The 24,031-nt window shown below is 44.4% G+C and overlaps 1 protein-coding gene across 3 annotated transcripts in view; it reads left to right on the top strand.

The window, feature by feature from the left end:
• The window catches only part of PGAP1 (post-GPI attachment to proteins inositol deacylase 1), a 1,346,394-nt gene that overhangs the window by 805,162 nt on the left and 517,201 nt on the right, over positions 1-24,031 (top strand). For all 3 annotated transcript variants that reach the window (XM_063934105.1, XM_063934104.1, XM_063934106.1), the window contains one exon: positions 20,696-20,747. In XM_063934105.1, coding sequence (XP_063790175.1) covers positions 20,696-20,747 — 52 coding nt within the window. The remainder of the gene's footprint in view (positions 1-20,695; positions 20,748-24,031) is intronic.

The following is a 24,031-nucleotide window of genomic DNA, read 5'->3' as shown; positions in this document are numbered from 1 at the left end:
ACAGGAGTCGTAGTACCGGTGCCCCTGTTTCAGAGGGGCAGGGGGTACTATTCTACGCTGTTCTTAGTCCCGAAGCCGAATGGGTCCTCACGGACCATTCTCCACCTCAAGTCTTTGAACAAATTGGTGCGGGTATCCATATTCCGTATGGAGACTCTCCGCTCTATTATTCTGGCTTTGGAGCAAGGGGATTGTATGGTATCCCTGGATATACATGATGCTTACCTGCATATTCCTATTGCCATGTCGCACCAGCAATACCTGCAGTTTGCTATTACCAACCTACATTATCAATTCCAGGCCTTGCCTTTGGGATGGTGACAGCTCCGCAAATCTTCACCAAAGTCATGGCGGTGATGACAATTGTACTATGCCGTCAGGGTATCAGGATCCTTCCGTATCTGGACGACTTGCTGATCTTGGCCAACTCACCAGAAGTTCTCCTCCGTCACCTGGAACTGACGGTCCAGTTTCGGCAAGCCAACAGGTGGCTCATCAACTGGAAGAAATCATCCCTAGTCCTTGCTCAGAGCATGTTGCACCTGGGAGCAGTGTTGGACACTCACAACCAGTGGTTGTTTTTGTCCCAGAAGAAAGTCCTGAACCTTCAAGACAGAATATGATGCTTATTAAAAACTCACCTCACTCAATAGAGTGGGTGTACCTCGCGCTCGATAGAGCTGCTTCACCCAAGCAGCTGTATCAAATTGGATAGCCAATCCAAACTAAACCAAAAAATTATTGTACTAGATGTACTAATAACAACACTATTGGTAAACACTTGCAGACAGGTGTAAATATAAACAATCAGCAGTTTATTATAGTGCATCAAGGTTAAAAAATTATGCCAGTAAGTAAAATTTATAGTGAAATAATCAAAATGTTTAAAAAGGCATAGATTACTTTAGTGTATCCAAATTTGGGACCTGATAAGGGACACAATGAAAGTCAAATCAATGTCCAGTGTTAGGCGGGTCTCAATGTTCATAAGCCAATTTCATGCAAGAGACTGTCTTTCCACAAATATTTACCAATCCTGGAGGTAACAATTGGAGCTTCCCTGGTGATGGTCCAACAAAGGCCCTCATTCCGAGTTGTTCGCTCGCTAGCTGCTTTTAGCAGCATTGCACACGTTAAGCTGCAGCCCTCTTGGAGTGTATCTTAGCTTAGCAGAATTGCGAACGAAAGATTAGCAGAATTGCGAATAGAAATTTCTTAGCAGTTTCTGAGTAGCTCCAGACTTACTCCTACATTGCGATCAGTTCAGTCAGTTTCGTTTCTGGTTTGACGTCACAAACACACCCAGCGTTCGCCCAGACACTCCCCCATTTCTTCAGACACTCCAGCGTATTACCCAGAAATGCCAGCGTTTTTTCGCACACTCCCAGAAAACGGGCAGTTTCTGCCCAGGAACACGCACTTCCTGTCAATCACACTACGATCGCCAGAACAATGAAAAATCCTCGTTAGGGCATGAGTAAAATACCTAATTTTTGTGTAAAATAACTAAGCGCATGCACTCTGCGAACCTTGCGCATGCGCAGTAAGCGACTAATCGCAGTATAGCGAAAATCGTCAACGAGCGAAGAACTCGGAATGACCCCCAAAGCACGGATTCCAGCGCACCAGTTTCAGGAAATATGCAAGTCCTCCGTATAGCAGTGGGATGAGAGTGAAAGAGTCTTAGGCTTTAGAGGTCCACCGTCCGAATCTCTGGATATTGTAATAGTGTCCACAGGTTCAACAGGTAAGTTCTTATGCATTTCGCTGTCTCCAGGGACAGCTTTATCAAAGGTGGATACTCTCTGCACCAGTCACCCCTTATATAAGGCACATAATTGAATATTCTCACAACACATGTGTGCAATTGTAATAGTTATTACATATAAATTAATTAAAAATATATTTTACAAACCCTATTTAGGCATAGGAGCCAAACCTATTTGTAATCATATTTTTATTATTCAAATAATTTTTACTTGCTTGAGTCATTTTTTAAGCTTGATGCACTATAATAAACTGCTGATTGTTTATATTTACACCTGTCTGCAAGTGTTTACCATTAGCGCTGTTATTAGTGCATCTAGTAAAATCTTTTTTTTTTTCTTTTTTTTTTAGTTTGGATTGACTATCCAATTTGATACAGCTGCTTGGGTGAAGCAGCTCTATTGAGCACGGGGTATACCCACTCTATCGAGTGAGGTGCATTTTTACCAATTGTTACAATACACATAGTCAATGCCATGCTGCTGATATGAGTTGCTTCTCCAGTTTTGATAATAGGAATACTTGGAGGCAAACCTATCTTTCTAAGTGGAGGGGATTGGAAAATTGGTTAGATGCTGTTAACCTGCATAAATATTTAGATACTAAGATGATCCCAAGAGGGTTGCATATTACAAAACCATCTATCTTTAGTGATAATAAAAATTACCAAGATAAATGGGAACTTATTTTAGATGAGTGTTCTTATGGACTAATAGAATTGGTGATTAAGTTTAGGGATGATAAAGTTAAATCATTGGAGAAAGATATTGAATTGTTAAAAAATAAATTAGAACCATCAAGTGCTACTACAGAGTTCAAAATGAGAGATCAATAGATAACAGATAGAATTAAAAAATTTGAATGTGAGATTACATATAACAAATCCAATCAAATGTAAAAGATATTTGGAAGATTATCAAAGAGGAGAGGTCTACACCTACAATAAAAAATAAATCTAATAGACGATTTAATGAGCAAGTTCCCCCTAGGTCTTATACAAATAACAATAGAGTTCAGACACGTAGACAACAATGTCACTTAGAACCAACATAGAATCTATAGAACTGTTTGTGGGTAAAACTGTCCCTGGAGACAACAAAACACGTAATAACTTACCTGTTGGACCTGTGGACACTATTACAATATCCAGAGATTCGGACGGTGGACCTCTAAAGCCTAAGACTCTTTCACTCCCACCCCACTGCTACACAGAGGACTTACCTATTTCCCAAAACTGGTGCAGTGGAATCCGTGCTTTGTTGGACCATCGCCAGGGAAGATCCACTTGTTACCTCCAGGATTGGTAAATATTTGTGGAAAGACAGTCTCTTGCATGAAATTGGCTTATGAACATTGAGGCCCACATACCACTGGGCGTTGATTCAGCTATCATTGTGTCCCTTATCAGGTCCCAAATTTGGATACACTAAAGTCATCTATGCCTTTTTAAAACATTTTAATCATTTCACTATAATTTTTACTTGCTGGAATAATTTTTTAACCTTGATGCACTATAATAAATTGCTGATTGTTTATATTTACACCTATCTGCAAGTGTTTTCCATTAGCACTGATTTCAGAATACAATGCTTCCTGTCTCGTCCACAAGTGTTGATACACTCAGTGATGCAAGTACTGGGCCTCATGGTATCGGCTTTCGACATGGTAGAGTATGCTCAATTTCATTCCCACCCTCTACAGAAACTGGTTCTTGCCAAGTGGGACAGCCTGCCTCACCGGATCAGGTCTCAAATGATCTATTTGTCTTCGGAGGTCCGTCTGTCACTGATCTGATGGCTCCAGAACCAGCAGCTGAGCATGGGTCGTCCCTTCTGGATCTCCAACTGGGTCCTTCTGACGACGGACACCAGTCTGAGGGGTTGAGGAGCGGTGTTGGAGCAGCACTCCCTCCAGGGTCGTTGGACCTGGGAGGAGTCTCGCCTCTCTATAAATATTCTGGAACTGCGGGCAGTGTTCAATGTGCTGACACTCACCTTGCATCTGGTATGGAACAGGCCTGTTCAGGTACAGTCAGACAACGCCACCATGGTGGCGTACATAAATCATCAAGGCGGCCCTCAAAACCACATGGCAATGATGGAAGTGTCAAAGATCCTTCAATGGGCGGCAGTTTTCATTCCGGGAGTCCTCAACTGGGAAGCAGACTTCCTCAGTCGTCAGGACGTACACGCCGGAGATTGGAGCCTTCATCCAGAAGTATTTCAGCTCCTAGTGGACAAGTGGGGCCTACCAGATGTAGACCTGATGGCGTCTCGACACAGCAACAAGGTTCTGGTCTTCGGAGCAATAAGAAGGGATCCTAAAGCAGCATTCATGGACACACTGGCAATTCCATGGAACTTTCGGCTACAGTACGTGTTCCCTCTGGTGTCACTCCTGCCCAGGGTAATAAGGAAGTTCAAGCAAGAAGGAGGACTCCTACTTCTGATCGCTCCTGCGTGGCCCAGATGTCATTGGTTCTCCGACCTCCAGGGTCTCTCGTTAGAGCATCCTCTTCTACTTCCACAGCGCTCAGGCATCCTCGTTCAAGCCCCCTGTGTCTACCAGGACTTGGCCTGACTGGCTATGACGGTGCGGCTCTTGAAGCTTCCATCCTGAGGGCCAAAGGTTTTTCTGAGGTGGTTATTAAATCAGTGTTGAAGGCCCGTAAACCGGCTTCTGCTCGGATTTATCATAGGGTCTGGAATTCCTATTTCACCTGGTGTGCCAGTAGGAATTGTGATGCGTTCAAGTTCAGTAATGCCAATATTTTGGCCTCTTTGCAACAAGGCTTTGACTCAGTCCTTCGTCTGGCCTCCCTCAGTGTACATGTTTCTGCCTTATCAGTGTGGTTTCAGAGAAAAATTGTGACTCTTGCGGATGTTCACACGTTCACTCAGGGTGTTCTACGGATTCAACCTCCCTACGTGCCTCCTGTGGCTCCTTGGGATTTGTCGGTTGATCTGAATGCCCTGCAAGAGGCTCTGTTTGAACCTCTTGAGACTGTGGACCTCAAGTGGTTTACACTTAAGGTCTTGTTTTTGCTAGCTATTGCTTTGGCTAGATGGGTTTCAGACTTGAGTGCCTTATCCTGTAGGTCTCCCTTTCTGATTTTTCACTGTGACCGGGCAGTTCTTCGAACACGCCCTGGTTATCTTGCTATGGTGGTGTCTTCGTTCCACTTTAACCAATATATTGTGGTTCCGGCCCTTAACTCTCCCGATCTGTCCTCCAAAGAGCGGTCTTTGGATGTGGTGCTTTCCGTATCTATGTGAAGAGAACTGCCTCCATTCGGAAGTCTGATTCTCTCTTTGTACTGTTTGGTTTTCACAAACGTGGCTGGCCTGCAAATAAGCAGACCCTGGCCAGATGGATTAGAATGGTGATTGCACATGCTTACGTACAGGCTGGTCTTCCAGCTCCTGCTACTATTAGAGCCCATTGTACTCGGTCTGTTGGACCCTCTTGGGCGGCCCACCGTGGTGCGACCCTGGAACAATTGTGCAAGGCAGCTACAATCATAAGGTTCTATGCTTTTGATACTTCCGCCTCCCAGGATGCTTCCTTTGGACGCTGGGTTCTTGTGCCCGCTGCAGTGTGTCCCCTCCCATGAGGAACTGCTTTAGGACATCCCCGATGTTATTCCCTGTGGAATACAGTGTACCCCGCTGCAGAAAAGGAGATTTATGGTAAGAACTTACAATAGTTAAATATCTTTCTGCAAGGTACACTGGATTCCACAGGGCGCCCACTCTGACGCACTTGGCTTCTTTGGGTAGGAAAGGCATTAGCCACTGATACCTTCTTCTGTCGTGAGAATGTGATGTCTGTGGCTACTAACTGTTGTTGTCTCTCTTACCTGCTACTGCATTGGTCTGGTTAACAAACTGAGCTCATGTGCACGGAGGCGGGGTTATAGAGGAGGTGGTGCTATGCATCCTGGGAAGAAGTTCAAAGATTTAGCTGTTGGTGCCTCCAAATCAAGATCCTACTCTATACACCAATGTTATTCCCTGTGTAATCCAGTGTACCTCGCAGAAAGAGATTTAACAAGGGTAAGCACTTACCATAAATCTCTTTTTCTTCTGCCAAAATTTTAACTAACCATATGGAGGAGAAATCAAGGCTTATCATACAAGATTCTTTTTTTTTCGTATCTAAAAATGTTGTGTTGTGTTTTATTAGCATCTGCCCACTGTAGCCACAGGTTTTTGTTTTATCTGACAGGAGTGAATCCCAGTGTGGCCTTATGCTGGTGTTTCCGCTTGACTGTTTAAAAAACTTTTCTCTTGCATACAGTGTTGTACTGTAACTCAAGGTTATTTCAGTTACTGTCACATTCCTGTTATCCTGAATCTGCCTGTCCTTCATTCTCTGTGCTCTCTCATTAACTAGGTTTTTTTTCACACACATAACTGATACTTACTAGATTTTATTGATTTGTGCACCATTCTCTGTAAAGTGTACTGTTTGAAAATCCCAAGATACTGTATCATTGGATACAAGGCCTGAATCAGAAATATACATAAATCTGATGGTTTGCATACAACTGTGATGTTTAAAAATCTGGCGCTCTTCACACCGTCACAAGGGGCTTAACCCTGGGCGTGCAATTTTTTTTTTTATATGGAGTATTTCTTCGAAATATACCTTTGTGAGTGGTTAAATATTGCACGGACAAAGGGCATACGATGGGTAAGGGGCCCTTGCAACAGAGTGAACAGCGCACACAGGGCATGATGAATCACCTAGTAGGTGCTGTGGTTGGGGAGAGGGGGGCGGGAGAGAGGCGGATGGGAGAGGGGCTTGCCGTAGGTGGGGGAGAGGCAGTTGCTGGGGTCTCGTGGGTGGTACTGTGGTCAATGGAGAGGTGGTGGCGAGGGTTACATGGATTGGGGTGAGGTTCCCCAAGATGCTGTGGGTGCTGGATGCCCATGCCATGGATGGGGGCCACTGGGTGTATATTTTGTGGCCTTGGGGTTGAGGGATGGGGTAGGGGATTAGAGATGTTGTGCTTGGGGAAGTTGTGGGTGCGTGGGTTAGGCGGGTGGGGAGGGTGTCCAAAGGTGCCATAGGTGGGGGAGGTCCACATGAGGTGAGGGGATAGGGAAGGGTTTTGGGGTGTGTGGTGTGTGCAGGGGAGGGATGAGAGGGGGCAAGGGTGTGTTGAGGTGTAAGGGGTGGGTTATGGGTGCATTCTGCAGCAGAGGGAGGGAGCTCCCGCTCTTCAGCAGTGTGCCTGGAACAGTGTCCCGTCTTGTCTCTGTTTGGGTGCAAGTGGTTTGCCCCTTGCTAAGGGTTGGATGGCTTCACACTGTGTGCCTGGCGCCGGGGATGTGATTGTGGTGCCGACGCACGTGTTCCCTGCTTTGCATCTGGCTGTCAGACGGGCAGCATAGTGGTGTTTCTGGCGTGGAGCGTGGTGTGACGCAGGGTTGCAGTAGGAGGGAGCTCCATATGTGCTGCGCTGGGGATTAGAGAGTGTGTGGTCCGTGTCCCGTCCTGCTGAGCCTGCTCGTCGCCGGCTGCCGCCCAGCATGACCCCCCACTGGCTGTATGCAGTAGGGGGTGTATGGGGGTGCATAAGGGAGGTCCTCAGTATGGGGTGTTGGTGTAAGGGGGTAACGACGGTGTGTAGTCGGGAGAGGTGTGGCGGGCATCCAGATGGTGCTGGCAAGTACCCTTCGTATAGCCTGTGTTACCCTCACTGTTGCTGCTGGCTGGAGCTGTGTCTGGTACTACTGGTGGCCATGTCCACCCTCCTATACTGTAGTTAGTGTCAGGGGGGCATATTTTACCTGACTCTGGCGCAGGCACAGGGAATGGTGTGTCTCCCTGCAGATGCGGTTGACTCCGCCCAGCTATGTGACTCCGCCCAGCATTAGACACACAGGCACAGAGTCACTGATTTGGGCTATTATATAGGAGATACATGAGCCATATAAATAACTTAATAACGTATCAACCTAGGGTATACTGTACATCAAGAGGTGTAAAACAATTCAGCTGCTCAGGTCTGGATTTTTCCATTGTCGAATTTTGTTGTGTATATATATATATATATATATATATATATGTGTGTGCAAAATGGTAGAACCCAGCGCCTTCTGTGTTATGCAAACTCCAAGTGCAAACTTAAATAGTTATATGCGTACCGCATCCCATGTGGATATCAAGCATGTGATATAAATCGTAGTTCTCCTGATGTCGGTCCTGGAGCTTTCCCACTAACTTCGTGGACGGTCCGTATGAAAATTAGAAGAATACCACAAAATAGTGTAATATTGCCAGCATATATACAGGTGTGCATAAGTAAATTTTCTAATGTGATTAGTAGTGGTGCCTTTAAATAAACAGTGCACACAGTGTCATAATGAAATGACTGTGAAGAAAGTGCCCACCGCCTTTAGTAATATATATAAGTACCCTCAGGACTTCTAAAACTTGCATGTAGGAGTAACTTTGTATGGTTCTTCTCCTGTGGTTCTTGTGGTTCCGGTATGAATGGTCGACCATGTTATGGTCGACAATCATTAGGTCGACCACTATTGGTCGACATTGACATGGTCGACATGGACACATGGTCGACGCATGAAAATGGTCGACACATGAAAAGGTCGACATGAGTTTTTTGTTGTTGTTTTTTGTTTTTTTGTGTCGTTTTTTGCGTACAGTGACTGGGAACCCCAATTAGTGCAGACACACTGCATGAGACAGTGTGTCTGAGTCACTGCAAACACATGACACAGGAGATACCCTGACCTATTCCTGTGCCAATGACTGAAGTGTAAGGGGATCTTTTGATGCATCTGTGGAAACATCCGTTTGTCTGACGATAGGGATTTTTGTTCAATGACTCTATTTTATTTCTAAGGGTCCCCAACAAGAACCACAGGAGAAGAACCATACAAAGTTACTCCTACATGCAAGTTTTAGAAGTCCTGAGGGTACTTATATATATTACTACAGGCGGTGGGCACTTTCTTCACAGTCAATTCATTATGACACTGGGTGCACTGTTTATTTAAAGGCACCACTACTAATCACATTAAAAAATTTACTTATGCACACCTGTATATATGCTGGCAATATTACACTATTTTGTGGTATTCTTCTAATTTTCATACGGCCCGTCCACGAAGTTAGTGGGAAAGCTCCAGAACCGACATCAGGAGAACTACGATTTATATCACATGCTTGATATCCACATGGGATGCGGTACGCATATAACTATTTAAGTTTGCACTTGGAGTTTGCATAACACAGAAGGCGCTGGGATCTGCCATTTTGCACATTTTATCTATTTGGACTTTTGAAATAGAGTTCATACAAGAGTACCCTTGTAGCAGCCCCCCTAAATAGGGGAAGTGTTTTTTGACTGTTTTAATTATTAATGATATTAGTCTTGATATTTAGGTAGCAGCGCTATTTTTGCACTATTGTTTCTTTTTTATATATATATATATATATATATATATATATAAAACAACCACTTAACTCCGGCACTCCAGAAGTCCCATAGGACCAGCTTGCTTAGGTGCCTTCCCCCAGGGGGGTCACCCCAGTACACGGACAGGAACAAACGAGGCGGTACTCAAAGACTTGAAAAATGCATCAAACGTGTATTAGTGCTATCAACATTTCGGGGACCACCTCCCCTTCGTATCCTGACGAAGGGGAGGTGGTCCCCGAAACGTTGATAACACTAATAGTTTGATGCATTTTTCAAGTCTTTGAGTGCCGCCCCGTTTGTTCCTGCTTATATATATATATATATATATATATATACATATATGTATTGGTATGCCTTGAGGAAGGGGCTTTGCCCCGAAACGTCGCTCTTGTCAATACAATTTGCTGTTTATACTAAGCCTCTGGAGTGCCTTATTGTCCGCCATTGGATTTGTGCATGTCGTTTGGATCATGGCACCGGGGCAAGTTGTCTGTTGAATTTGAGTGTCGGCTGATTTATATATATATATATATATATATATATATATATATTTGCTGTGTCCGGCACTCAAAAAATTAAGATTTCTTACCCCGGTGTCCAAGTCCAAAGTGGGGTGTCCACTGCTATACCAAACGAAAGGGACGGCACTCAGAGGATTTAAGTGAAAATGCTTGTATTCAAAATATCATCTTAATTACATCATCATCGACGTTTCGGTGTTCATCTCACCGTCTTCAGGATGTACATGCAATAAATCATCATACATACATCAGACATATAGTGTAAACTTACCCTGCTTATATACCCCAAAAACCGATAAGCAGCACATGCGGCGGCGAGACCCGGCCAGCGGCTCCATGGCGCGCGGAGGTGACGTGACCCTCATTCCCGGAAGTCTGCGGGCCACCAGAGATCACACTCTCTACAGCGTCGTCATGTTGCCCTGGAGACTCAAGACGCTACTTGCCCAGATAGAGGAGACGCCATGGCGTCACAATGACTACCCGGGAGACACTGTCAGAGCTCCGGCGATCTGCACACACTGAATAGAATAATGCGCTATTAAAAAACATACCAATCTAACCACGATGGATATGTTATTAAAAACAAATGCATAGTAGGAAAACCTAGTCTACTAAATATAATAGGAAAATGTTATATTATATGGAGCCACAAGGAAAACCAAACTTACTCCGGTGTGACCCACAATAAATGCCGCAGTCTAACATCGGACATGATATAATTCATATATATGCACAGATATAATTGTAACACAGGTGCCCCAGAGATAGTGATTATAATAATGTATTCCAACAAATCTTTTCATTTAGTCCCTTTGGTGCCACTGTGTCTAAACGTACTATCCATCTCGCCTCCATTATTAACAATTGCTTATTCCTGTCGCCCCCACGTTTGTTTTCCAGGAGATGGTCAATGATCATGTATTTCACACAGGCCATAGAGTGTCCTCTCTCCACGAAATGCTTCGCGACCGGTTGGTCACTATTACCACTCTGTAAAGCTGCCTTGATTACTGAGCGGTGTTGTGTTGCTCGTTCTTTGAAGGGACAGATGGTTTTCCCTACATAGTAGTACCCACAAGGGCATCTGATGATATAAATTACATACGGGGTTGTGCACGTTACTGGGTGCTTGATCGGGATATATTTCCCACTGTGAGGATGCCGGAATGCTGTACCAGTGTCCATATAACTGCACGTGACACAGTTGATGCATCTATAACAGCCCTTCTTGTTAGATCTTAAAAATGGTAGTTCTGATTGCTGTTTAAGGCCCGTGATATCGGTGCGGACTATCAGGTCTTTAATATTCTTCCCTCGACGAAAACTAGTCATGGGGGTGATATCCTTAAAACTATGCAAATCTTTGTCCGTACTGACAATGGGCCATAATGCTTTAGATTAGGGGTGGGCAAAATACGGCCCGCGGGCCTGATGCGGCCCGCAAACCGATCCTGCCCGGCCCACTGCCTCCCACCACCGAGCAATGACAAGCGGCCCGACCGGCTGAGCTGCTTGTCATTGCTCTGCACTGCAGTACCTCCAAGCTGCCAGCGGCACCTCTCTCCCCTGCTGCTGCGTTGTAGCAGCCTCCTCCAGAGTCCCCAGTGACAACGGCTGTGTTCAGCCGATAAGGGGGCGGGACTACGTGCCGGTGAGGGGGCGGGGCTACACGGGACCTCAGGGGGCGGAGCTACAAGAGCCAGACTGCTACAGATCCATCCTTCCTGCCACTGCCAGCCAGATCAGTAAGTTAATGGGAAAAGTGAAAGAAAGTGTGTGTGTGTGTGTGTGTGTGTGTGTGTGTGTGATAGTGTGCATATATTTGTGTGTGCGGGCAGTGGCGTCAGTCTGTTTTTATGTTTGGGGGAGAGATCTTTAGCTCTCGCTGTACCAACCCCTCCCGTGTTCTGTCACCATGTCACCCCCATGTTCTGTCACGTATAACCCCCCGTGTTCTGTCACCATGTCACCCCCATGTTCTGTCACGTATAACCCCCCCCCCGTGTTCTGTCACCATGTCACCCCCATGTTCTGTCCCTATGTCAACCCCCCCCCCGTGCTCTGTCACTGTCACCCCCCCGTGTTCTGTCACTGTCACCCCCCCCCCGTGTTCTGTCACTATGTCACACCCCCGTGTTCTGTCACTATGTCACCCCCCCCCCGTGTTCTGTCACTGTGTCACACCCCCCGTGTTCTGTCACTGTGTCACACCCCCCGTGTTCTGTCACTGTGTCACACCCCCCATGTTCTGTCACCGTGTCACCCCCACCGTGTTCTGTCACCGTGTCACACCCCCCGTGTTCTGTCACCGTGTCACCCCCACCGTGTTCTGTCACCGTGTCACCCCCACCGTGTTCTGTCACTGTGTCACCCCCACCGTGTTCTGTCACCGTGTCACACCTTTCCCCAGGGGCCATAACACACTGGATAATTTGCTTGCTGCACAATAATTATCCTAAATAAAATGTTAATGTGTAAAAAGGCTCTCTACCTGCCGTAATGTGTGTAAAAGGGGCTCTACCTGGTGTAATGTGTGTAAGTGGCGCTGTGTGGCGCAATTTGAATAATGGAGACTATTGTGCAGCCTAATATGAATCTGTATTATTTTTTGCCCACACCCCTTCCACATGAAGCCACGTCCCTATATTTTTGGCAAGTGGGGCGAGCTGCTATTTTGTATGTGGCCCTCGGATACTGACAGGAAATGTCAAGTGGCCCCTCAGCTGAAATAATTGCCCACCCCTGCTTTAGATGCTGATTGTGTGATCCGGCTATTAGTGGAATATGTAGTCGACCATATCAACCGGTTAGAATTCTTTCCTCTTTGTGTCTCCCTAACATCTTTATCTGCTAACAGTTGCTCACGGGGAATGTTGAGAACCTTCAGTTTGTGTTTCTCTAATAACTACTCAGGGTATCCATGCTGTCTGAATTTCTGTACCATATCGTTCAGTTGTTGTTCAAGTATACTAGGATTATTATTAATTCTTGCCACTCTCAACATTTTTGAGTATGGCAAACCAGACCTGAGAGATATAGGGTGATGACTTGGATATCTGAGCAGTGTGTTTCGGTCTGTTGCTTTATTAAATACCGAAGTAATAAGTTGACCCCTCTCATTGGTCGACTTCACATCCAAATATTCTATTTCATGAAAGCTGGCCTTATATGTAAATTTAATAGGCCCATTTAGATCATTAATAGCAGTCATGAATTGGATGAACAATTCTTCAGTTCCAGACCAAAAGATGATCAAGTCATCTATATACCTCAGGAATAGTTTAGTGTGTTGTTGGAAACAAGGGTTCTCATAGAACAATATACACTCTTGTAAATACATGTAGATGTTAGCATATGTCGGTGAAACATTAGAGCCCATAGAGCACCCCGATGTTTGTAGATAATATTGACCATCAAAGAGGAAATAGTTCCTATGTAGGACAAGGGTCAATAATTGAATATGAAATGTTACATCCGGACCTTTATAATGCTGGTTGTTCGCCAGGAATAGTTCTACTGCCCTAATGCCTTCATGATGGGGGATTGCAGTATATAAACTTTGGACATCTAAGGTACACATCAACATGGAAAACGGTTCTTCTGTGTATTTTTGTATACATTTTAGAAAACTGGTGGTGTCTTTCACATATGACTTTTCATGTATAATGCAAGGCTGTAATAATGTGTCTAAATATTTTGATACTGGCTGATATAAAGAACCCATAGCCGAGACGATGGGACGCCCAGGTGGAAATACAGGATCTTTATGAATTTTTGGTGTAGTATAGAACAACGGTGTTCTTGGACACGTTTGTGTTAGGGCTTTCAGTATCCGTTCAGAGATAACGTCATTGGTTTTAGCTGTATTCAATATAAGATCTAATTCCTGTTTATATATCTTAACAGGATTAGTAGATAACTTTTTATAAACCGACTGATCCCTCAATTGACCCAGTGCTTCATTTCGGTACGTAGCGATGTCTTGCACCACAATCGCCCTGCCCTTATCTGCGGGGCGAATAACTACATCATCATAGGAGGCCAGATTTTTAATTGCTTGACGCTCCCCCTTGGTAAGATTGTATCGTTGCGTCGGATTCTCATGGTTGAATTTGTGGATGGAATCATCTAATAATCGTGTGAAACACTTCAACGATGGATTCAGTACAGGAGGATCATATGAAGATTTGAGCATGCCCCTGCAGAATTTTTCTGCTGGATCTGCATTAGAATTATAAGTCTCCGTCTTGCCAGATTTATCATGAAAATATTCATGCAGGCGGAGTTTCCTCCCAAATTTATGCATATCAAGGTTCCAGTAGAATTCTGAATGCGGAGTTGTGGGGACAAATGCCAATCCTTTGTTTAATACTGAAATCTCATCTTTTGTTAATGTCCTTGCAGACAAGTTGAATATTACTTGTTTTTCTTCCAGGGAGGGCGTCCTACCCCTCTCCGTTTGACGGCCTCTTCTCGTATGTTGACGTCTGGATTTAGGTTTCCAGTGCGTGTTCGTGCTCCTAAAGGGATTCCAGAGCTATTCTTGGTGGAGTCTTCTCCTTCTGATACAACAAAATCACTGTCACTCTGAGATGTGCCTGGTTCTGTTCCCTGTTTGGTTCCTCTATTGCCTCTGTGATACCGTTGGTATCTACGGTAGTTTTTTTGAGGCTCACTGCCACTGAGCCATCTGTATACACTGTTTTCCTCATAATCTTGCACAACTCTTGTACGTTTAAGTTTCTTGAATTTAATGAGATCTGTTCTATATTTGTCACATTGCACTTGTAATTTGTTGCTCCAGTTGCCTGAAGTATCCTGTTGCAATGTCTGCATATGCAGGGCCTCAAAGTCTTTGATTTTAGTTTTTATGCTAGCCAGTTCTTTAGCGGCTTCCTCAACAACTAAAATCATCAGGTCGAATGAGCATTTATTGAGGATGGCTATCCACTTACGGCAGAATTCTTGGTTTTGCCGTCCAATAGTGGGGGTGTTCCTCACCCTAAACCCTCGTGGTATAAATTTGTCCCTGTAATAATCTGACAGAGTCAGGTCGTTCATAGTGTAATCAATCTCACGTCTCTTGTATTTATACAACGTTTGGTACAATTCATCACATGTGTCTATTGCAGTAGCATATTGTGGATCTTCTGTAAACATAATATTATGAATCTGCTCATCTGTGTAGCTCATAATTTCCCTTAAAGGGACTGCTGTGGGTGGTAATCCTCCATGTGCCATATTGTGTACCACAGCGTGTATAGGTATTTAAGAAAACAGTGTATCAGATCAAATATGCAAAGTCATTTGTTCCAATATGCATGAAAAAGGTGTAAGTCATACAAACAAACAGTCCATGGTGCCTTGATAAGGATAGAATATAATCCATCCACTATATACTTGCTGTGTCCGGCACTCAAAAAATTAAGATTTCTTACCCCGGTGTCCAAGTCCAAAGTGGGGTGTCCACTGCTATACCAAACGAAAGGGACGGCACTCAGAGGATTTAAGTGAAAATGCTTGTATTCAAAATATCATCTTAATTACATCATCATCAACGTTTCGGTGTTCATCTCACCGTCTTCAGGATGTACATGCAATAAATGTACATGCAATAAATCATCATACATACATCAGACATATAGTGTAAACTTACCCTGCTTATATACCCCAAAAACCGATAAGCAGCACATGCGGCGGCGAGACCCGGCCAGCGGCTCCATGGCGCGCGGAGGTGACGTGACCCTCGTTCCCGGAAGTCTGCGGGCCACCAGAGATCACACCCTCTACGGCGTCGTCATGTTGCCCTGGAGACTCAAGACGCTACTTGCCCAGATAGAGGAGACGCCATGGCGTCACAATGACTACCTGGGAGACACTGTCAGAGCTCCGGCGATCTGCACACACTGAATAGAATAATGCGCTATTAAAAAACATACCAATCTAACCACGACGGATATGTTATTAAAAACAAATGCATAGTAGGAAAACCTAGTCTACTAAACATAATAGGAAAATGTTATATTATATGGAGCCACAAGGAAAACCAAACTTACTCCGGTGTGACCCACAATAAATGCCGCAGTCTAACATCGGACATGATATAATTCATATATATGCACAGATATAATTGTAACACAGGTGCCCCAGAGATAGTGATTATAATAATGTATTCCAACAAATCTTTTCATTTAGTCCCTTTGGTGCCACTGTGTCTAAACGTACTATCCATCTCGCCTCCATTATTAACAATTGCTTATTCCTGTTGCCCCCACGTTTGTTTTCCGGGAGATGGTCAATGATCATGTATTTCACACAGGCCATAGAGTGTCCTCTCTCCACGAAATGCTTCGCGACCGGTTGGTCACTATTACCACTCTGTAAAGCTGCCTTGATTGCTGAGCGGTGTTGTGTTGCTCGTTCTTTGAAGGGACAGATGGTTTTCCCTACATAGTAGTACCCACAAGGGCATCTGATGATATAAATTACATACGGGGTTGTGCACGTTACTGGGTGCTTGATCGGGATATATTTCCCACTGTGAGGATGCCGGAATGCTGTACCAGTGTCCATATAACTGCACGTGACACAGTTGATGTATCTATAACAGCCCTTCTTGTTAGATCTTAAAAATGGTAGTTCTGAATGCTGTTTAAGGCCCGTGATATCGGTGCGGACTATCAGGTCTTTAATATTCTTCCCTCGACGAAAACTAGTCATGGGGGTGATATCCTTAAAACTATGCAAATCTTTGTCCGTACTGACAATGGGCCATAATGCTTTAGATGCTGATTGTGTGATCCGGCTATTAGTGGAATATGTAGTCGACCATATCAACCGGTTAGAATTCTTTCCTCTTTGTGTCTCCCTAACATCTTTATCTGCTAACAGTTGCTCACGAGGAATGTTGAGAACCTTCAGTTTGTGTTTCTCTAATAACTACTCAGGGTATCCATGATGTCTGAATTTCTGTTCCATATCGTTCAGTTGTTGTTCAAGTATACTAGGATTATTATTAATTCTTGCCACTCTCAACATTTTTGAGTATGGCAAACCAGACCTGAGGGATATAGGGTGATGACTTGGATATCTGAGCAGTGTGTTTCGGTCTGTTGCTTTATTAAATACCGAAGTAATAAGTTGACCCCTCTCATTGGTCGACTTCACATCCAAATATTCTATTTCATGAAAGCTGGCCTTATATGTAAATTTAATAGGCCCATTTAGATCATTAATAGCAGTCATGAATTGGATGAACGATTCTTCATTTTCAGACCAAAAGATGATCAAGTCATCTATATACCTCAGGAATAGTTTAGTGTGTTGTTGGAAACAAGGGTTCTCATAGAACAATATACACTCTTGTAAATACATGTAGATGTTAGCATATGTCGGTGAGACATTAGAGCCCATAGAGCACCCCGATGTTTGTAGATAATATTGACCATCAAAGAGGAAATAGTTCCTATGTAGGACAAGGGTCAATAATTGAATAAGAAATGTTACATCCGGACCTTTATAATGCTGGTTGTTCGCCAGAAATAGTTCTACTGCCCTAATGCCTTCATGATGGGGGATTGCAGTATATAAACTTTGGACATCTAAGGTACACATCAACATGGAAAACGGTTCTTCTGTGTATTTTTGTATACATTTTAGAAAACTGGTGGTGTCTTTCACATATGACTTTTCATGTATAATGCAAGGCTGTAATAATGTGTCTAAATATTTTGATACTGGCTGATATAAAGAACCCATAGCCGAGACGATGGGACGCCCAGGTGGAAATACAGGATCTTTATGAATTTTTGGTGTAGTATAGAACAACGGTGTTCTTGGACACGTTTGTGTTAGGGCTTTCAGTATCCGTTCAGAGATAACGTCATTGGTTTTAGCTGTATTCAATATAAGATCTAATTCCTGTTTATATATCTTAACAGGATTAGTAGATAACTTTTTATAAACCGACTGATCCCTCAATTGACCCAGTGCTTCATTTCGGTACGCAGCGATGTCTTGCACCACAATCGCCCCGCCCTTATCTGCGGGGCGAATAACTACATCATCATAGGAGGCCAGATTTTTAATTGCTTGACGCTCCCCCTTGGTAATATTGTATCGTTGCGTCGGATTCTCATGGTTGAATTTGTGGATGGAATCATCTAATAATCGTGTGAAACACTTCAACGATGGATTCAGTACAGGAGGATCATATGAAGATTTGAGCATGCCCCTGCAGAATTTTTCTACTGGATCTGCATTAGAATTATAAGTCTCCGTCTTGCCAGATTTATCATGAAAATATTCATGCAGGCGGAGTTTTCTCCCAAATTTATGCATATCAAGGTTCCAGTCGAATTCTGAATGCGGAGTTGTGGGGACAAATGCCAATCCTTTGTTTAATACTGAAATCTCATCTTTTGTTAATGTCCTTGCAGACAAGTTGAATATTACTTGTTTTTCTTCCAGGGAGGGCATCCTACCCCTCTCCGTTTGACGGCCTCTTCTCGTATGTTGACGTCTGGATTTAGGTTTCCAGTGCGTGTTTGTGCTCCTAAAGGGATTCCAGAGCTATTCTTGGTGGAGTCGTCTCCTTCTGATACAACAAAATCACTATCACTCTGAGATGTGCCTGGTTCTGTTCCCTGTTTGGTTCCTCTATTGCCTCTGTGATACCGTTGGTATCTACGGTAGTTTTTTTGAAGCTCACTCCCACTGAGCCATCTGTATACACTGTTTTCCTCATAATCTTGCACAACTCTTGTACGTTTAAGTTTCTTGAATTTAATGAGATCTGTTCTATATTTGTCACATTGCACTTGTAATTTGTTGCTCCAGTTGCCTGAAGTATCCTGTTGCAATGTCTGCATATGCAGGGCCTCAAAGTCTTTGATTTTAGTTTTTATGCTAGCCAGTTCTTTAGCGGCTTCCTCAACAACTAAAATCATCAGGTCGAATAAGCATTTATTGAGGATGGCTATCCACTTACGGCAGAATTCTTGGTTTTGCCGTCCAATAGTGGGGGTGTTCCTCACCCTAAACCCTTGTGGTATAAATTTGTCCCTGTAATAATCTGACAGAGTCAGGCCGTTCATAGTGTAATCAATCTCACGTCTCTTGTATTTATACAACGTTTGGTACAATTCACCACATGTGTCTATTGCAGTAGCATATTGTGGATCTTCTGTAAACATAATATTATTAATCTGCTCATTTGTGTAGCTCATAATTTCCCCCAAAGGGACTGCTGTGGGTGGTATTCCTCCATGTGCCATATTGTGTACCACAGCGTGTATAGGTATTTAAGAAAACAGTGATTCAGATCAAATATGCAAAGTCATTTGTTCCAATATGCATGAAAAAGGTGTAAGTCATACAAACAAACAGTCCATGGTGCCTTGATAAGGATAGAATATAATCCATCCACTATATACTTGCTGTGTCCGGCACTCAAAAAATTAAGATTTCTTACCCCGGTGTCCAAGTCCAAAGTGGGGTGTCCACTGCTATACCAAACGAAAGGGACGGCACTCAGAGGATTTAAGTGAAAATGCTTGTATTCAAAATATCATCTTAATTACATCATCATCAACGTTTCGGTGTTCATCTCACCGTCTTCAGGATGTACATGCAATAAATCATCATACATGACAGACAGACATATAGTGTAAACTTACCCTGCTTATATACCCCACAAACCGATAAGCAGCACATGCGGCGGCGAGACCCGGCCAGCGGCTCCATGGTGCGCGGAGGTGACATGACCCTCGTTCCCGGAAGTCTGCAGGCCACCAGAGATCACGCCCTCTACAGCGTCGTCATGTTGCCCTGGAGACTCAAGACGCTACTTGCCCAGATAGAGGAGACGCCATGGCGTCACCATGACTACCCGGGTAGACACTGTCAGAGCTCCGGCGGTCTGCGCACACTGAATAGAATAATGCGCTATTAAAAAACATACCAATCTAACCACGATGGATATGTATAATATGCATTTGTTTTTAATAACATATCCATCGTGGTTAGATTGGTATGTTTTTTAATAGCGCATTATTCTATTCAGAGTGTGCAGACCGCCGGAGCTCTGACAGTGTCTACCCGGGTAGTCATGGTGACGCCATGGCGTCTCCTCTATCTGGGCAAGTAGCGTCTTGAGTCTCCAGGGCAAGATGACGACGCTGTAGAGGGCGTGATCTCTGGTTGCCTGCAGACTTCCGGGAACGAGGGTCACGTCACCTCCGCGCGCCATGGAGCCGCTGGCCGGGTCTCGCCGCCGCATGTGCTGCTTATCGGTTTGTGGGGTATATAAGCAGGGTAAGTTTACACTATATGTCTGTCTGTCATATATGATGATTTATTGCATGTACATCCTGAAGACGGTGAGATGAACACCGAAACGTTGATGGTGATGTAATTAAGATGATATTTTGAATACAAGCATTTTCACTTAAATCCTCTGAGTGCCGTCCCTTTCGTTTGGTATATATATATATATATATATATATATATATATATAGATATATATAGATATATATAGATATATATAGATATATAATATTTATAGACGTGTGTGAATGTATATACGCACAGATGTGTCCACTTACACCTTTGGTAGAATATGTATAAAGTAACATGCTAAAGAAGCAAATTAAGAAAAATCACAAGGCATGGCCAAATCTATGGCATGCAAAACTGTGCCATACATGGCAGGATGTAGCAAAGATGTATGTGGACACATCTGTGTTTGTTTGTATGTGTGTATATATATATATATATATATATATAAAAAAAATGTGTGTGTACAGTGAAATGTATCCTTTATAGCAATACAACTGTTTATTACGCTTTTCAGTGTCAATACGTATTACATTTTTTTTTTTTTTAATATACCACTATTTGTGAAAACAGTTCATACTTTAGTGTCAATTTACATCTTTGGTGTCTGTTTTAGTGTACAAATTGAAGACTTTTCATGGAGAACTGATCTGCTATCTACTGCAAAGGTAAGATTTTATAAAATATGTATTAATATCATTTTGCATAATTCACATTCTCCCACTTCAAGGACATTACAGAAATAGCATACAAAATAAAATGTTTGATGCAGTGTATGAAAAAAGTGTGATATGCATAATTACTTTTTTTTAAATTAGTATGAATGCCTTTTCAATATAATCATGTTTGTACTGCAACATACATTATTAAAGAGAGTAGTGCATAGGTGGCAATTTTAACCTTGTCTCTCTGGGGGGCGTGGCCTAGCCTGCAAGCTGTGAGGAAGCCTTCTCTATGAGCTCCTGCTGGCCCCGCTCATAAAACTAACATAAAACCCATTTCACGGGTCCCCAAGCACCTCTGTACTGGACCGCCTGCTCCCCTGATCACTAAGCACCAGAGGGGCTCGGTTGCGGAGCCGGGGAGCCCTTACCAGGGCTTCTGCAGGTTGCGGCCTTCCCCTCCTCAAGAAGCCGGGGCCTCGATTTGGGAGTGGAGCCGTCGGTCCGCTGGACCTGATGCGGTGATTCTGCGGACCCCCCCTCACACCTGAGCGGCGCTCCCTGACACCCAAGAGCCTACCCATCAAGCACTGACCCTCATTGGAGACCGGCGACCGGACAATCTGCGGGAGGTGAGAGCCGGGACGAGTGTGACTGGCGGCCGGCGGCCATCTTGTGGTTGGCGCCGCCCGGACTTTGAGCTCTGCTTTGCCGATCTCCGGCCTCTCCGGGCACCTGCCCTCCGATCCCCACCTCACACATCCTTGCAGGACAGATCTCCCCCCCTCACTGGCGGGGATTAACGACTCGGGGACCTCCGGAGGATCCGTATCTTATTTACAGTCGGCGGCCATCTTGTGACTGGCACAGCTCTTTCCTCACTCCATAGCTAGAAATGGCTGTAACTCTAGCTCCCTCTTGTGGCGACTTTTAGATTAGACAACTCACAGCCACTATAAATATATTTCTATACTTCTACCTATTCTCATGTCTCCTGTTTAGCGGCCGGAACCTGTGTGACATTTCTCCTCACCCATGTGCGCTGTTCACGGACTGATGCCTACCGGTCCTGAACTATTACTCGTTGGGATATAACCTGTTATACTTCCCCCTTTTTTTTTCCTCTCCATGTGACCTCATTATAGCTTGCTCCTTGCGTGAGGCGACTCCTACTGTATAAATCGGTCCTCCGTTGCCCGCTTATTTTTATGGAAAAATTTCTCATACCCACCCCGATGTCAATTGCTGACCCCGCCTCTACAACCCGAGGCGATACTGTGTGGAGACACTCATCTGATTCAGATTGCTCTGTCACCCGTTCCAGGTCCTTACAAAAACGCAAGTCTGCTCCGGCCAGTAAGCCACCCAAAATGAAACCTGCGGATATTGCGGCGGTGCTGGGCCCTCTGCTGGATGAAAAGCTGGCGGGCATTAGAGAAGCTATTGACTCTACTCTATCCAAATTAACTCAACACTCTGGCCGCTTAGATGACGTCGAACAGAGGGTATCTACCCTGGAGGATGATTTGCATGCAGCACAGCTCACCATTAATTCACAGCAAAGTGACATTTCGGATCTGACCCAGAAGCTAGATGATTTGGAGAATCGCGGACGCAGAAGTAATCTCCGGGTGGTGGGTATCCCCGAATTGGTCAAAGGCCATGAGTTACTTGACCTTCTTTCTAACTGGATACCGCAACAACTGGCCATGGATCTCAAAGGTGCCCCTCTGGCTATTGAGCGGGCACATAGAATCGGCCCTGAACGTAAATCAAACTCTGGTCGCCCTCGCCCGGTGATCATGAAAATCCTTAATTATGCCGACAAAGCTCGACTCCTAGACCACTACCGGAAGACGGATAGCTTAACCTACAATGGAGATCGGCTCTTGATATTTCAGGATTTTTCCACCATTGTCGCTGCTAAACGCAAGGAGTTTGCCCCGTTGTGCAAGCAACTGTTTAACGCCAAAATTAAATTCTCTCTCCTGTACCCGGCCCGGCTGCGGGTCTTCGAGGACGGCAGGCCGTTGTTCTTCGATGACATAACACTCGCCAAGGCCCACTTCTCGAGTTTACCCACTTGACTGTTGCACTGTTATTATTGCTTGCATGCATGTTTTTCTCTCTTTTTTTTCTCTCCATCTGTAGGTCACATGGAGAGGAATAATTGCGCAGCTCTGTGTATACAATGAGCTGTAAATTTTCTTGTTTTTCTTGTTTGTTTTTTATGTTACTGTTTAATATTGTTGGTTACACCTGCCGGACCTGCCGACCCCGATCCTCCATGGGTCAACCCCTTCCCGCTCGCTGGGACGGGCAGGGGCCCTACTTTACCTCTAGTATATTTTTTCTTGCATTCCCATCCATCGGTATAGGCTGATATAGCTGATCCTGCTCCTACTCCCCCCGCCGCCGCGGAGGATACCCCACTCCTTGCCTTCAATATAGTATCATGGAATGTGGAGGGCCTTAACGCTCCAGTGAAGCGCAAGAAAGTGCTCTCCCACCTCCACCGTTTGACCCCTCACATCACCTTCCTACAGGAAACACATTGGCTGGACGATCCCCGTAACACTCTACGTGCCCCCTGGATCGGGGATTGTATCTCGGCCCCTTATTCTAATAAGACCAGGGGAGTTGCCATCCTTTTTCACAAGTCCCTACAATATTCGATACGCAGAAGGTTTCTCGATCCTAATGGGAGATTTATTTTGCTAGATGTGATTATTGATAATGTCTTGTATACTCTCCTTAATCTATATGCCCCAAACGTCTCTCAACAAGATTTTTTTGCAGTTGTCCTACAGAAACTTTCCTCTTGGGGGAGCTCTAATCTAATCCTAGGAGGAGATTTCAACACGGTCATCGATCCGTCCATGGACAGGTCTGGGGTGAGTACTTCATCCTCCAAATCCGGCTGTGATCTTCTTTCCTCCCTCTGTTCACAACTTGCTCTCTCCGACCCTTGGCGTATCCATCACCCTCTTCTTCGTGATTACTCTTTCTACTCTCACCCCCACTCTACGCACTCCCGTATTGATTATATTTTCTTATCCCGACACCTCTTCCCTAAAGTCACTCACACATCGATTAAAAATATTATTATCTCAGACCATGCCCCTATTATGATTTCTCTTAAGCTCGCGTTGCCCCAATGTTTTTCCAAATGCTGGCGATTCCCTGCTTATCTTACTCACTCTGAGGATTTTCTCCTACACCTTAGACACACTTGGCACACCTACGTTGCTGATAATTTGGCCCAGGCGGAGGATGTCTCACTGTTCTGG

Source organism: Pseudophryne corroboree, chromosome 7 (genome assembly GCF_028390025.1).
Source record: "Pseudophryne corroboree isolate aPseCor3 chromosome 7, aPseCor3.hap2, whole genome shotgun sequence".
NCBI lineage: Eukaryota > Metazoa > Chordata > Amphibia > Anura > Myobatrachidae > Pseudophryne > Pseudophryne corroboree.
The sequence above is the reverse complement of the archived record's forward strand: the minus strand, read 5'-3'. Positions and strand labels throughout refer to the sequence as shown.